The sequence below is a fragment of the Anarhichas minor genome, unplaced genomic scaffold (assembly GCF_050575085.1).
Source record: "Anarhichas minor isolate MPS153535 unplaced genomic scaffold, ASM5057508v1 ptg000014l, whole genome shotgun sequence".
NCBI classification, from domain to species: Eukaryota; Metazoa; Chordata; class Actinopteri; order Perciformes; family Anarhichadidae; genus Anarhichas; species Anarhichas minor.
The window spans coordinates 8,769,575-8,785,489 of NW_027466460.1; the positions used below are offsets into that span (position 1 = coordinate 8,769,575).

The window sequence follows — 15,915 nt, forward strand, 5'->3', positions numbered from 1 at the left end:
TCCTGCAAGAGGTAGAAATACATTCATTTGAGGGACCCTTTTCTGTGAACCAGGCAACCAGGAACCCGTCCACTCAAGCATCGTCAGCATTGAGGAGAAAGAGCGTGGCAAATCGATTGGCCGCTGTCACTGCATGTGTGTGTGTGTGTGTGTGTGTGTGTGTATGCACATGCATGAATGTCTGTGTGTGTGTGTGTGTGAAAAACAGAAAATATACTACTTCCATGCAGGACTTCGATCAAAAAGACTTCATAAATCCTTTGTTCTTTTTTGTCCTTTGATAGTACAGTTGCACCCATGTGGTGTTAACTTATGGCTAAAATATGGGAGTCATGATTCAATGTCTGTGGCGCTGTATCCCGGCCTTGTCAAACACATGTGTGGACGCTTGGCCATGAGAGGTCAGAGTGTTTTGAAATAGTCTGAAATATGCTGTAGTCAGTGATCAGTATGGAAGGAAATGGGCACAATTTCTGCAGGGATACCAAACAGGCTTTAACATGAAGAGGGGCCACAGATTTGCTCAGTTAAGCCTGAAGCTCAGGATGCTGTTGATGATGCTCAGGTAGGCAGGTCCTTTGCAACATGTCTCCATCTCTATAACAACACCTTCTCACTGCTAATAAGCTCTAAGTTAACCATGTCTATCTCAGTTTTAGATATTATAGTTAAACATGCTAAATATCATGCAGTAAGTAGTCTGCGCTATAGCCATCTTAAATGCTCAGAAATGCACACCATATTCAGAATATTACAACAATTTCTATATAAATAATATTCACATTTACTACATTTTTATTCTACTATACAGGTATATGAAAATAAAAAAATGGAAGAAAAAGGCATTTTATGATATATCATTTGTAACCATTTGGAAATGATTTAATCTCAAGAGATGAAGAGGAGAAGAAGAGCCCAGTTTATGATTATTTGCATCAACATTATTATTTAGCTCCTGTGTTGACAATGCCTCCTTGCCCTGAAAATCAAAATAAGTCAGCTGAATCCACACACAGTGGGCATAATGCACTTATCCCATCATTTATCAGATTTAGACTTTATGCCCCATTTCCCACTCCCCTCCACCTCCATCACTACACTTCTGCACGCTGTATCCTTCCTCCCCCAAACCCAACTCCTGAGTGCCCCCCCCCCCCCCCCCCCCCCCCCCTCCATCTCCACCTCCCTGTTGGCCAGTAATGTGGCTGGCAAACCAATTTGACAGTCTCATCTTTGCCCAAAAGATGGGGGAGGCCTCCAGAGAGCCCATTTTTGACTGTGCAGAGGAGGTAGAGCGAGAGTGTGTCCCTCCCAACCGGCGTTAATCATCTTTAGGTTCGTCTGATGGCCCTTGCCCTTGTTTTTGTGTCTGTGTGTGTTTTCTAAATGACTCATAATGTGTAAATGAGATGGAAAGCTGAGTGGTGTTAAACTGACACGAGTGGTTCTTTGTCTTTCCCGTCATTTGGGGTGTGTTATGAGGCTTTAGGTATAAGTGGGAGGACAAGAGTTTTAGTAACATTTATCACTCTCTGTCATTGTTATATCTGCTTTGCATTGTTTCAGTGTGTTTCAACAGCATGGGCTACAAACAATGATTTGAAATGACTGCATAGACATTAAATATGCATTAAACATAACATGAAAAACATTTTCAGGTTCTAGATTTTGATTAATTATGTTATTTATCTAAGAATAAAATAATTCCTCTTATTCTTTTCTGATCTGGGGTGCGTGGTTTTTGCTTACATATTCTCTCTATGAGCAGCATGCCCTTTGTTTATAAGAGACAAACAGAGAGCTAATTGTGACGCAGTAGAGCCGGGCCCACATGCCGTAAGGGGACCGAGGGAAGGGGAGGGAGACAGAGAGAGGAAGGAGAGGGGAGGAAAGAGACTCTCCAACGTAATTAACCTTCACTCTCTCTGCAGTGGCCCATGCAGGGACCATGGGCTGCGCACTTCTGCACCATGGGAATGTGGAAGAAGCTACGCGCTGTGGCGACATAGGAGGAAGTTTAAGTGTTGGAGGGAAGGTTAAAAAAGAGAAGCAGGACCAGCAGATGAAAATGAGACAAGTAAGGCAAGTTTTGCCAAAGGTTTAAAAAGTATGAATCACAAGGCCAATAATGGTTATGATTGCTGTTACGCGCGTCTATCCAGCAGTTAATCATGCAGCTTCCTCAACACTTCTGCCGACGCTGCTCGCTCCCCACAATAAATATGGAATCATTTACCACCGGGCAGCAGGCAGCCTGGAGGCTGGGAGAAAACACCCCACCGTAAAACCACACATACCCACATTCTCTTATGTTGGTCTCCGTTTTACACTCAAAACACAACCATTACATGCTTGCTCAAGGGCACATTTAATCCTTTATCCTTTCCTGCATTCCTCCGTGTGTGTATGTACAGTATGCATGTAAACTAATGTGTGCATTCGTGTGAAATCATAAAGTCTTCTAAATAGGGCAGGTATCCAAAGTGAAGAAACACTAGTGATACTTTGTTTCCGTGGCAGCACATTCATAGTGTGTCCTACTCTGACAATGTCATTGGCTCTTGGTTGTTTTTCTCAGTAGATCAAATGACCTCTCCTCCTTTTTCTTCTTTACTTTGATACGAGAGCTTTTGATGCTGCTGTCTGATGGTGTGTTTACGTGCCTTTGGCTTTTCACTCGGTCAATGGGCTAATCAGTTATGCTGAGGTACTTGGACTTCCCTGTTGCTGGATGTCAACAGCTCTGTTTGGGAGGAAGAGGAAGCCAGGCAGGGTTGCATATTAAAATACTGCTTTAGCATATATTATTGATCTGCAAAAACAACGACAAATAACCACAGGGTTACCTTCCTCATATTAAATGTGGTGATTTTTGCAATGGTTATTCTTTATTTTTCAAAGAGGATTACTTTGTGCTAAGTATTAAGTGTTCCATTCCTTTGTGTCTGAGGTGAACAACCGGACAGAGCTGCTTATTTATAATTTCTGAAAAACACTGTTTTCAAAAAAAGTCTAAGTACAAACAATGGAGTTTGACTTATCTAATTGAATGCACATTCTCAACATTATTTTGTCCAAATATCTTCATTCATGCAGTGTAATCTAGTGTGCACTTATGAAAACCTCTAAATTATATTCCTGTTTTATTGCCACCATTACACTCAAACATACATTATGTCATTAGAGGATTATCCAGGGACAGATTTGATGCGAGCCCGGTTTGTGTATTGACTCGTCTCAAAGCTCCAGGATTCCTCTAGCTTTGTAATGCCCTTCTTTCTGCTTTTTTGCTCCCTGTTTGAACCAGTGGCAAAGTAATATGTCCCATATGCTAGCAGGAATTTATCCCCCACAGAAAAAGTATGGAAACAATAGTGTGTTTCGGTGTCACCCATCCAGAGCTATATTGTACACCCCCGGCCTTAAAGATGCTTCATGTTTTAAGCAATTGTCCCTCTTAGCTACAAAGTGGTCTCTATCGCCCATATGTTCTGCCACTTTATGTGTTTGAATTGCATTTACATGCTGGTGTTTTATCACGGAGTCAAACTGTCACACACACGCACACACACACACACACACAGACACACAAACATCCAGGTTGACACAGGAAGAGAGTGAGCGTACGAAGAGTTCACGTTGAGGTGTTTTTTCTGTGTAGTATGTTCTAGTCTCTAAACTCTCTGTGCCCGTCTAAATCCCTCCACTCACCCCTGGATATGATACCAAACGCCTGGCTGCATATTTGTGAAAATGCACCTCCCCCCACCATCCTTTCCCCCTCTTCTTTTCTGATGATTATTTATATTTTTGCTGTTGTCATTTATTAGAGTTTCCAGGAGTCATGACAGCCGATTCCGGAATGAAGGGACAATGTTACATAACTGACCAAAAAAAGCAGTACAGCTGTGGGAATTTAACTGTCAAGCACCAATACAATTCTGATCAATATCTGCTGATTACCAATGGAGCTAGATTCAGAAGTTATTTTTTTCCAGTTTACAAAACTACTATCTGCCATTGGAATACTTCCTCATGTTAAATTTCCCTATAATGTACTGTGAAACTCTCATTTTTCTCAGCTTTTTTAAAAGTCAGTAAAGGACATTAATAATCCAACAACTGTTTGACAGCATTAAGAGAATAATTACAAAGAGATAAGGTTTAGAGGAGAGCAAATGGTTTTCTCTGTTATCCGTTTTTACGCGTGTGTGTTTGCATCTGCATGTGTGTATGTGCATACACATGTTACACAGCAGGTCGGTCAAGCCTCAGGCATTCTTTATTCCTAAAGCCTTGTCAAAAGAAGGGAGCTAACAAACTGGTGTCAGCACACCACACTGAGGCAATGCATGCTATAATAACCCTTCCTGTCATCTCGCTGCTGTCGGCACAGTTGCGTCAGGTGAGCAGCAGGGTTTCACCTTCACTAATGCTATACCTTGTCTCCTGTTCTGCTCCCCCTGTTCCTCTCCCACATCCATTCAAATAGAGTCTCTGAATCACCTGCTTTCCTTTACATGCTGTTAATGAACAAACCGGGGTAGGAACAGATGCCACCGAAAAAGCATGTAATGAAATGCTTGGGGTGGAAAAGGAGCAGTTTGGGCGGATGATGGGGGGGGGGGGGGGCAGAGATAGTGTGTGGGTGAGACAAAACACACCAAGGGAAAATATAAAGCTCCCTCTGGGAAGATTTGTTTCCCAATTGGAAGCAAGCAGTATGTTGAATTTGTCCCCTTCCTTATATCACCTGTCATAGACGTTACAAGATAAATCTTTTTTTTTTTTTTTTTTAATTTGTTTTCCATTCCCCTGATGAAAACAGATTGAGTAAGGTTGTTATATGAAACAGCTAAGTTATATTAAAAAGATGAAAGAAGTGTGAGCATGAGTGGTGTTTGAAATTGTTAAGGATATTATTGATGTCTATGTAAAGGATTGAGAAATTCTGCTCATTAACCATGTCTGGATGTTGGCCAATACAATACTTAAAAGTGCTCCCGTGATGCAAAAACCCCAGTGGTTTGTAATCCCCTAAGGAGCATGTGCTTGCCCAGGGCACTAGTGATGTTATGTACTTCCAGCATGTGTTATGGCATCAACCTGCTGCCACTTCTGCTACATGTATATTCTGCAGAGTGAGTGTGTGGGACTGATATGTGCTAACAAGCCCAGGTGAATATAGCTAGCCTCACCTCATAATGCGCTAATAAATGCAGTGGTTTGACAGACCGCTGTCTATGTTAATATATGCGCCTCCACCTCTCTATCACAAGGTGAGGTAGTGAGGGCAGGTAAACAACACACTGCAGCTGCAAGGTTGATGGGTACAGCCTAGTGCTTGTTTAAATGTGTGTGTTTATGTGTTTTTAATCCTGACACCCTACTCTTCTGAACTCTGACTTGACAAGGAGCAGATGTCCCTGAAAGATTTTTTTAGTGTTGCATTAGGTAACAGATGTTAAGTGATAGCCTATCCAGGTAAATGTCATACAGTACTGAAATACTGCAGCTAAATCTTGTTTTTAACATGAAATGAAAAGTCACAGCTCTCACGAAAATGCTAATATCTGTTGACTTTTATGAAACCACTATATCCCTATAAAATAAACGTATATTCTGTAGATTCATAAAGTGCTTTCAATTATAATAGATGATCAATATTGAATTAAGCATTTCCATTGAACCTACCTGCGATTGCATTAAAATAAAATTGTTAAAGTTCTTACACTAACCTGTCTCGGCTCCGCCGGGAAGGGAAGGCAGCGTTGCAGCCAGCCACAGTGCACACATGCATCTCTTTGAGGTGCACATTCTTGTAGTGTAGTTTCATGCTATAGGAACTCTTGAAGCTCTTCTTACACACATAGCAGATCTTGGGGTCAGGACTTGAGCATGGGTCTCCCTCTGGTGATTGAGAAGAAGGGAATTTGGGTGGGCTGGCACCATAGCCCATTGAAGAGATGAAGCTCTCATGTAGAGCAGCCATGCTTGCAGCAGCAGCAGCCGCCGCCATTCCGCCATTATAGAGTCCATACTGGCCCATGCAGAACATGTCGTAAGTAGGATCGTTGAGTTCTTCCTTGATCCTGATAGGTGGCTGATGAGGGGAGGGTGAGGAATGACCCTTGCCTTCCATTTCCTTTCTCAATTGGGCTTCTTCACAACCCTCATCGTCTTGTTCCTTGTCCAGACACCTTCCACTCCTACTGTGTTTTTGCTGTTCTTCCACATCTATCAGCTCATCACGATAGAACATCTTGGAATCAGAGGTTTCAGATTCGTTCTCAAAGTCTCTTTCATGGTCCTGATCCTCAGAGGTGAAGCTGCCCATACAACGAAGCTCGCCAGAGCCTTGAAGATCATTTCCACCCCTGCTTTCACTACCAGTCCCTTCCCTGCATTCATCTTCACTCTGTCTCATCATTCCTCTCAGAGCTAGGCCGGGGCTCATCTCATCCTGGGAAGGGGATTGCTGCCCACTACCACCACTGTGGTTTCCAGTACCACTGCCACTGTTGTTGTTGCTGTTACAGTTACCGTTCATTTTGACATTGTTATGTAGAAGTGTTGAGTGATGGTGGTGATTATGGTGGATGTCATCGTCATCATCATCTTTGTCATCGTATTCATCCGCCACATCAATCACTTCTTTCTCGATCTTCACTGGCATGCTCGATTTACGGGGCTTCTTTTTGGGTGTGGGTTCACTGTTGCCAGTGTTGAGGTCGTGATTGGCTCTATGTGTATGCAAGCGGTGGGACATGGGTCCTACCTCTGACATATGAACATTATTGTGTGAAGCCCCTGCAGCAGCCAGGAGATGTTGTTGTTGGTCCATCAGGGTGGTACTGTTGGTGGTTATGGGCAGGATGGGGCTGGTGGGCAGTGACACTGGAGGACTGACAAGGTCCGCTGGGGACAGTAGTGTACGGTAGAACGGGGGCACTGGCTGGACAGGATGCACTGACTTCAAGGAGGGGAAAAGCAGGTTGCTTTGCAGGGGTGACTGAAGCATAGGGTCTATCGGTGGGGTTGTGAAGCCCAGTGGTGGCCTTCCAGGGCTGGTGAGGGTATAGCCACCATTCTTGGTGCTTGAGATGACAGGTGTACCAGAGGTTGAACGGATGAGGTCCTTGTCACGGTTATTGCGCAGCATGGGCATGTGCAACCGTGGATTGGGATTAGCACTGTGGCGGTTGCGGCTGCGTAGTGAGCTGAAGACCATATTGCAGCCATCAATGGTGCAACGGTGTTTGATCTTCAAGTGTACAGCATTATAATGTATCTTAAGAGTGCCTTTATCATAAAAGGTCTTGCCACAAGAATTGCAGCACACACGACCCTTGCGTGAGGTGGATCCCATGCGACGCATGCGATGCATCTTGGAGGAAAAGGAAGCATGGGATATGCTTTTTGAATGCTCGTCCTTCACGAAATGGTGGTGGACTTGGTGGTGGACTTGGTGGTCACTCAAACTGTTGGATTGCTGAGGTTGATTTTGGGACTGCTGTTGGCCCTGCTGCTGGAGCTGTGTCTGCTGTTGCTGCTGCTGTTGAGCCTGCTGGGTGGAAGGGGTTGGTGATATGGGTGATGCCCTGTGGTTGGGCTCTGTTTTGGGTTCAATGTTGTTCATGGCTCCCATGGCTCCACGACTAGGGCTCTGGCCTGTGCGGAAGGGTGACAGGGACACTTCTGACTCACTGGTGTCCACCTGTTCACCTTGGTTTGGCAGGCTGGGCTCCCGGAGCCGGAGAGAAGACTGCTCCATAGGCAGGGAATTGGGGGGCAAGCCGAGCATGGGGGCAGAGACTGGGTTGATGTATTGGAAGGGCAGGAGGAAGGCTAAGCTGTTGGGGATATTCTCAAAATGGTGAATGCTGGATGGGCTGCTGGTTTCCAGTTGTGTCAGAATCCCTGGGCTGCGGGACCTGTTGTTACTTTCAATAAATGTCCTAATCCCGGAGTCTGTTTTGGAGGAGGGAACTGTAACTGCCTGACCTTCCTTCTCCTGAATGGCCATCAGTTCTACAATGGACTTGGTCTCTCCAAAGCGCAGAAACTGCTGTAGGGTAATGATCTCTTCTTCTCGGGACATGATGGTCCAGCGGTCCAGCACCTTGCCTGCAGCATCCTAGAGGCCCCAGAAGAGACAAGAGAGAAGACAAAATGCAAACCATTATTGATTGTGAATAATCAGTTCGGTCAAAGGAAAAGATAGAGCAAGGGTTAGTATTTAAGGGCAAGCTCCTCTGCACATGAAATTCAGATGCTCCTGGAGTGACAAGTAACAGAGCTTTGGCGAAAAACAACTTTTTTTTCTAGAAATCATGTCTGAGAATGTGATCATTAATGACAGATGATGACAGTAGGCAAGAGTCTAAAGCAAATAAATCGAAAGCACTGAGGTTGGGTGATTAGCAGCTCTCTGTGACTTGCAACATTGTGGGGAGACTGACAAAACAGCTTTGTAAAAGATGTGAACTCTTGCTATGACTCCCTCTGTACACAAACTGCACCTAGGGATAAACAAATTGTGTGAGCAAGAGAAGATATGGTAGAAATAATAGCATAATTAATGCAAGCCACTAATCGCACCTTGGTTGGCAGGCATTTTCCTCAGTGTGTTTTCTATTTCTAAGGCAGTGAAATGCTTGAGGGAGGATGGGACTGCAACACTATGTATCAGGGAATGGCTTTGGACATTTAAACAGTAAAAACTCATGGTTAAGCTTGGGTTTGCCTATGCCTTGACAGTTGTCATTGAGCCTGTGTTCCTTTCATTTGACAGGCTGCATATTTACAGTATCATGCTTGTATAGTACTGAGGTCTAAAGGATCAATATGTTAATGAGGTTTGACAGATGCAAAACCGTAAATAATGTCATATTTAAGGTAATGTCATAATAATGTAATTCATTCATTTTAAGACAGTGTCAACTGATTATACATTTTCAGTTGACAGTGGCTACCAATGAAAAACGGCACATATGTGAACTTACAAACATTAACAATAGATCATTTCTAGATCATTTCTAATAACTCTTGGATTTTCTAGTTCCTGTATTTTGGAGGCTTAGGAATGATGAGAAGTAAGTTTCCATCATGAGAGACCACAACAATTCCATTGGGACTCAACGTTATTCCAAATAAAGCACTTTACTTTGTTGGTGTCGTTTGGAGATGTGTATTAATCATTGAAAAAAACTTAGACTCCTTGCAAATGTGCACATTGTCAAACATCAAGAGCTAAACGATTTGGCAAGGGTTTCAGGTAAAAGAATATTGTCACATCCTGAGAATTTAGTTTGTGTTTGAACTACCATGTTTGACCCAGTGCATTACGTCCTCTTGTATGAACACACATTACTTCATGCTTTATAGCACTGAGCACAAAATGCTTAACAAAATTGTCCCCTTACAGTAACTGCTGCTGTTGTTATATAAGATTCTATAATATGGATGTTTGCGTGAACAAGATAGAAATCTTGCGAAAGCGAGACAGAGAGACATAGAGTAAACACAGGTTCCCGGGGAACCAGGCTCAGTGACATCAAGGGAATAACGCAAGCGATGACAATTAGTCACAGTGGAAATGGTAACATTTCATATGTGCTCCTAGCTACTGGCATCTATAAAAGATAAATGGCAACTCTGGTGTGGAGTAAAAAGCTGTAAAAACCAACATCACAAACAGAAGATAAATGTTTAAAGAGAGGCAGTGAAAGAGAGATAGTACAGGAGAGACACAGAGAAAGAAGAGCAGAAAAACAGTGTTTTCATATCATGCCCTCACATATACTGGAGAAATAGATTCTTCTGAGACGAAACATCAATAGTCACTGGGGTGTTTGTTCTTAAATATACATTAAAAAACATTTTACACTTTCATTCTGTGTGCGCTCTGGAGTTTTTGCCTGGAGGTATGACTTTAAATTCTAGCCTGGGCACTATTATTTTATACTGCATGGCCATCTGGGCATTAGTACTTCCATTCGATTTAATTGAAACAAAAAAAAATGAAAGCAGATTAGAAAGTGAATCTTTAAATAGTTCCACAACCTGAGCATTTCTTAAGAAAAATGCTTAAGAAAAGTCTTTTAATGTTTTCTAGTGACAAAAAAAAGATTAATTTGTGAGTGAGTGAGTGTAATACATAAATATAAACTCAATTTTAATGGTAGTTGCTTTAATAAATGTGAGGGATTAGTCTCAAGCTATAAGTGAGGTTCTGAAGATAAACTACAAAGCTTTGCAAGCTTATACACATCAACAAGATCGCTTGACCAAAATCTCTCTCCAACCCACATGCCGTTATCCAGCCCCGTCTCAATCACTGACTGAATCAAACAGGGTTCAGACATTTATTTTATCCCCTGCTAGTCCTAACCTGTGCCTCCACTTCCCCACTCATGAAGTCAAACAAAAGCCAAAACACAGTGACACAGGCCAAACTGCAACCTATTAGTGTTAGGAAGGGCCAGCCAGCTGTCAGAACAGGTCAGCAGTTCTGCTATGCACTGGACCCTGTCTGACAGGAGGCTATCCAAGCACTCCTAGTTCACTGGTCAATTGAGTTTTGGAGACGTTTGGGCCGGGCTTGGAGCACAGAGTCAACACGAATTCAAAAAATAATCAAGAAAAGGATGTGAGGGGACAAACTTGATTACGGTTCAGTTAATTTGGAAACAACTACTTTTTCTTAAAATCATGCAGCACCTCATCAAAGATATACATTTCTAGTAGCAATGTCAAATTCCAGGCAAAAAAATGTGTTGGCACATTTGCAGACAAACACCCTTTAGTCCTTACTACAGTACGTCTCACAACTTCACTTCCCTGCATTAGCGTTGTGATGCTGTGAGAGAAACAAATATGCCATTAGAAGCACTTTTACAAGTAGGCACTCATCTTCCAATTAGCTTAATGTGGCCCTCTTTCCCCTATATTTTCCAAGCGTGCCCCACCTCTTCTTGTATACTCCCTCCAGTAAAATCTCATTAATCCAACCCTCCCCCATCTCCCCCAGTGCTATGACATATTAGTCTGTCATTATGCATCCCAGAGTCCTTTAAACAATACAGCTAAACCTCTGTTTGCCAGGTTAATGACTATTAGCCAATAATTACAGCAGAGAGACGATGGAGTACCCACTTTATCTGGTGGACAGCCTGCTGCTGTTAGTTTATTTTATCTTCCTGCATCCATGTCTCTCAGAATTAATCTAGCACCGGCTGTATTTATTCATCTCTCTGCCGCTGCGATGAATTCTTAATTCATGGCTGTCTCTAATACTGTGATGCTGGATGTTGTGTAGTGGGTGTGTGTAGTGGGGTATCCGCCTTGCAAATTGCTGACAATGAGGATGAGCAAATGATGGCCTTGTCATGGGCCAGGGCACCACTGTCAGTTAAAACAAATCAGGCAATTATGCAATTAGTACTGTGGGTTATGCGCTGGGCTTAAGAGCCGGGGTGTGCAGCGTTGTTAGGTTGCATGGTGTGCATTAGGGATTAACAGCTTAACATGTATATGCTTTTCACTAATCATCACCTATCATACTCAATGATATGTATGTATGTATTTAGAAAGTAGTGGAGAAAAATGCCATGCTAGGCACACACTTAAAAAGATAGTAGCTATAAATACATCTTCAGTAGATCAAGTGGGAGATCTCTGACCCTCACAGAGCTTGTGTCATATAACGCCTCTGATATTTACATTTGCATGTTAACTTGTGTATAGTCTGTGTAGGGTGATGCTACACTGGTTATACATTAACATAAGGGCAACTGGAACGATCATAAGACAGTATCACTTGCAATAGGATGGATCGGTTCTCACAATGGCAAAGTGAACCATGGGAACCACATTGATTCACCAATCACCTTTCAGTGAATGCGATCTCCACCAAGCCTCCAGGGAATCCCCATTGATCCCCAGTCCGGCTTTCAGATCCAGTTCCTTAAAAAAAACTGCTCTATCCCTGTGTTCGCCACTTCAAGGCAGGTTAAGCAGGAGTTCCTTGTGATCTGAGAAGGTCTTGAACCTTGGTGCTTCCTTTTCCATATTCTGTTTCTCTCCCCACCCCATCTCGGGCTGTATGAATAATGTAGAGGATCTAGTGGCGAGGGGTGTCATGGGGGAGGGGTTCACGCAAAGCCCACTGCCTGAAGCCATCACATCAGAGGGCAACAGCTCCCAAGACACAGGCTGCTCCCCCATTGGCTCCTCAGTGGTAGGTCAGAGGTCATGTGTGAACAACCAGCTCTACTTCTTCCCCTGTGATGGACCACAGGGAAATCAGTAGCTACGTCCAGATGCGGGTGGAGGACATTTGTAAGAATCATAGAGGTTGAAATTTGCACTCTGTGATCATGTTAAATTCCTCCTTTATGCTCTGCACATCAAAATAATGTGTTGCTTTTGGTTGTGACCTTGTGTACACCTTAGAGGTTTGATGTTTTCTAAACTACAGAAACATTGACTTATAGCAAGATGAAAAATGTACTGTACATGGGCTGTCTGCTGTGGTACAAGATGACACTAATATATAACTTACAAGGCAACTGTAAAAACATTTGATCCTGTCATCAAAGACGGACAGAGTAGTATCCCTTTGGACCGATCAGACACAATCATATCACCTTGTGGTTGCTTATTACAGGGACAGGCATTTTTACAGTTCCGTTCTTAGTGAACTGCCCCTTACTTTTTTTAAATAATGTCTACAAAAAACCAACAGAAATCTATACTAGCTTACAATGTTGTGTGGTTTACAGCTGTCTTTCTAAACATCAGATTGCAAAAAATAGCAGCCAAACTTGCACGTCTGCAGACGGCATTGATGCCTTTCTGTATGTGGTCTGGTTTTAATAAGTGACAATTTGCAGTTACACTGTGGTGGGAAATGAGATACACCAGATCAAACGGCTCAAAATCATGTTAAAGTGTATTGTATTTTACAACCACTTATGTTCATCCTATGCAAGCAAGCTTCAGTAAATATGTCAAATGCAATTGTTTCAACCAGCTCATATTCCTGATTAAAACTTGGAACTCTTCTATTCAAGTTAGATTCCTATTTTATCTTTTTTTTTTTCAACCATACGAAGGGAATTGTCTTGATCACTATTATGCTTATCAGAAAGGAGAGCTTCCTGGGATCCGGTGAGAGAAAATGTGGAGAAGCCACCGGGCTTATTTCACCAGGCCAGACACACTGATCAACCAACAGGCAGGTATACCCTGCCTTTCCCTCTCAACCTGATTTAACTCATGGCTTTGGTTAAAATTTCATGACTGTGTGTGTTAGTTGTTGCTAAGGGCACGCTAATCGACTGGAGTGAGATTTATAGTGCAGTTACAGGCTGCGAGGATAGGAAGGGGGGTCGGGGGGCTTATTATAGAGGACCACAGACGGGTGAGTCACAATCTGGCACATCCCTGGTTCCAGGTGGCCTTTCGTAAACAGTTTCCGTTTCTTTTCCCACTGACTTGTCTTTTTTCATTATCTGTTTCTGAAAACAAACCCGTCATATTAAAGAAAGGTCTCCTAACCTCTGATTCATCCACCCCTCTGACCTCAACCATCACCACCATTTTTTTGTTTTAAAGCTGTCCCTCGGCATCTTTAAAAAGTGAAAAGGACAGTCCTTTGGCCACAGACCAGCAGAGGTGCAGATGGGGCGGCACATGGAAGCCATTTTCAGGCCCCGGTTCGCTGCGGAGCAAAGTTGTCTGTTCTCTGAGTTCAGAACCTCTGAAGAGCCGCCTCGCAGCACTTACATTTGAGCAACGTCTGGGCCTGGACTGTTGTATTGATTCCCTGTCTCTTTTCACAAAGCATACACAATAACGTTGGCTGGCCTCACCCAACTGTGCTAAGGAACCGTAGCCGTGGTCGATGTGTAAAACTCATCGGACCTAGCACTGAGCTAGAGGGGATGCCTCAGAGAAGAGGGGTGGAGTGATAGAAGCGGCGAGGGAACGCCTGATGGTTCACATTAATTGAGGATGATTCGTGCGATCTGCTGGATCTGGATGCGGCAGCCAGGTCTGTCGTGGGCCTGGGAGACAGATGTGGGGGCCGTTGTGCCCCTCGAGGGCCAACGGAGAGCAGTGAGGCAGTTGAGAAATGGTCTGTCTGTCCAGTGTGTATGTGTGTGTGTTGGCGAATATGTGGAGGCGGCTGACAAGCTGCTTTTCTTTCTCTCGTAAATCGAATCTCCTTTGTCTTGATTACTATTTTGGCAGGAGACATAGCATTAACATGTGCTGACAATTTGCTCTTCCGCCACAGAGTCACTGTACATGTTCGTAGTGTCTTGATGTATCAATAATTTCTGTTCCTCTTTTGTGTTATACCTGCCCCTTATATTCCTACGCTAGTTGTGGGTGGCAAATCACAGTCTTTGATAAATAAAAAAGTAAAACTAGAACCTGATAAAAACTATGTATTTATTGCTAATGCAAACTTTACATGAGAGCCCCAGCTCATGAAAACAATATGCAACGCTTTGTTTTGGACTATACTGTGTATAAAGTCTTAAATAGTTGCAAACCCAATTGTATTTTTTTTTCTTCCAAAATGTTTCTATATTCTGGAATGTAGCAACAATCTCCACACAATCATAGTAATCCACACATCGCTCTGGCGTCCCTGTGTTAAAGGAAATAGATGTGAATGGAAAATGGATTGTACCTCCCAAGTCATTTTGTTTTGGTCTGTCTGGGAATAGATAGAGGTGTCTGTAACACGCAGACACACTGCATTAGGGGAGCTTTTCAGTTTTCTCCTGTGCTTTTGCTACAGAGCATGCAGTAGGAAAGAGAATAAGCTAATGGACTCTTTACTTAATGTGATCAGAGCCATTATTGACATGCTGCCAGGAAGATGCAAGACCATTAACTGGAGCCTCTCTCTCTCTGGTACCTTCCCTCCACCCCGCTCCTTTCCCCGACAATATTTCACTGCCAGACTGACTCACATATAGACGAAGGGCCACTAGGGGGTCTGGGTGCCCCAAAGGAGTCTGTGTCTGTCATGTTAACTAGGAATCTATGATACAAACTGTTTGGCGAATTGGCAATAAGTTGTTGCTCAGGACTGTAACTGTAAATCAGTCATTATGTGTAGTGTTAGCTGTTGTATCAGAAGTTACAGGAGGAAATCAGTGACTGCTGGACAAGTGCTCCATATTTGTATGTCCTGATGATGCTGTTACCATGCAAATTCAACATATTGGATATAAATCTGCTATAATAAGTCTTATTCTTTTACATGTTGTCAGGTCAGTTTTTCCTGTTTCTTGTTACTTTGACCATTCTTTTCTAAAAAAAATTAAATAAAGCTGTTTTGTATTTGAAATTTGAAAAAGTTTCTCACACCTTAGAGAGACATGAAATATAATATAAAATGCAAATAAATGTATAGGTGTATTGCAACAATTAAAAACAACCAAGCTACCAAATTAGTTAATTTGTTTTAGCAAGTCACTTTTTTATTTCTAGTTTCCAAAATTGTATCATAATGAATGTAAACGTCAGCAACTGCAATTTAATATATAAAGGAACTTTTGAAAATCATTTTTAAAAAGTATTAAATGCGGCAATTCAGGTCAAAAGTAGTTATAAGAAGTATAATTATAAGCTGTAGATATAATTAGGCAAATGAATTAGACATTTTCAAATGTCTTTATGGGGTTTAATTGTGTGTTGTGTTCAAAAGTGTTATGTTATGATGAACAACACTAATAACAATATTGTAAGTGACACCAAGGCCGGGCTATTCATCAAAGAAGTGCGCATGAATATTGTAGTTTTATCAAAGTACACTAAGTGGGTAAAATGGTCCCAAATTACAAACAGTGCAGTATCTCTGTTTTTAAACTGCCTCAATGGAATTGTTGC

The 15,915-nt window shown here is 42.5% G+C and overlaps 1 protein-coding gene across 2 annotated transcripts in view; it reads right to left on the reverse strand.

Annotated features, from left to right (window-relative positions):
* The window catches only part of bnc2 (basonuclin zinc finger protein 2), an 88,364-nt gene that overhangs the window by 1,937 nt on the left and 70,512 nt on the right, over positions 1–15,915 (reverse strand). The window contains exons 4-7 of one of the 2 annotated variants that reach the window (XM_076091348.1): positions 7,557–8,137; positions 6,856–7,415; positions 6,557–6,810; positions 5,739–6,478 (exon numbers count right to left, since the gene is read on the reverse strand). In XM_076091348.1, coding sequence (XP_075947463.1) covers positions 5,739–6,478; positions 6,557–6,810; positions 6,856–7,415; positions 7,557–8,137 — 2,135 coding nt within the window. Of the gene's footprint in view, positions 1–5,738; positions 8,138–15,915 lie in introns of both variants that reach the window. The other variant, XM_076091347.1, reaches the window with a different exon arrangement.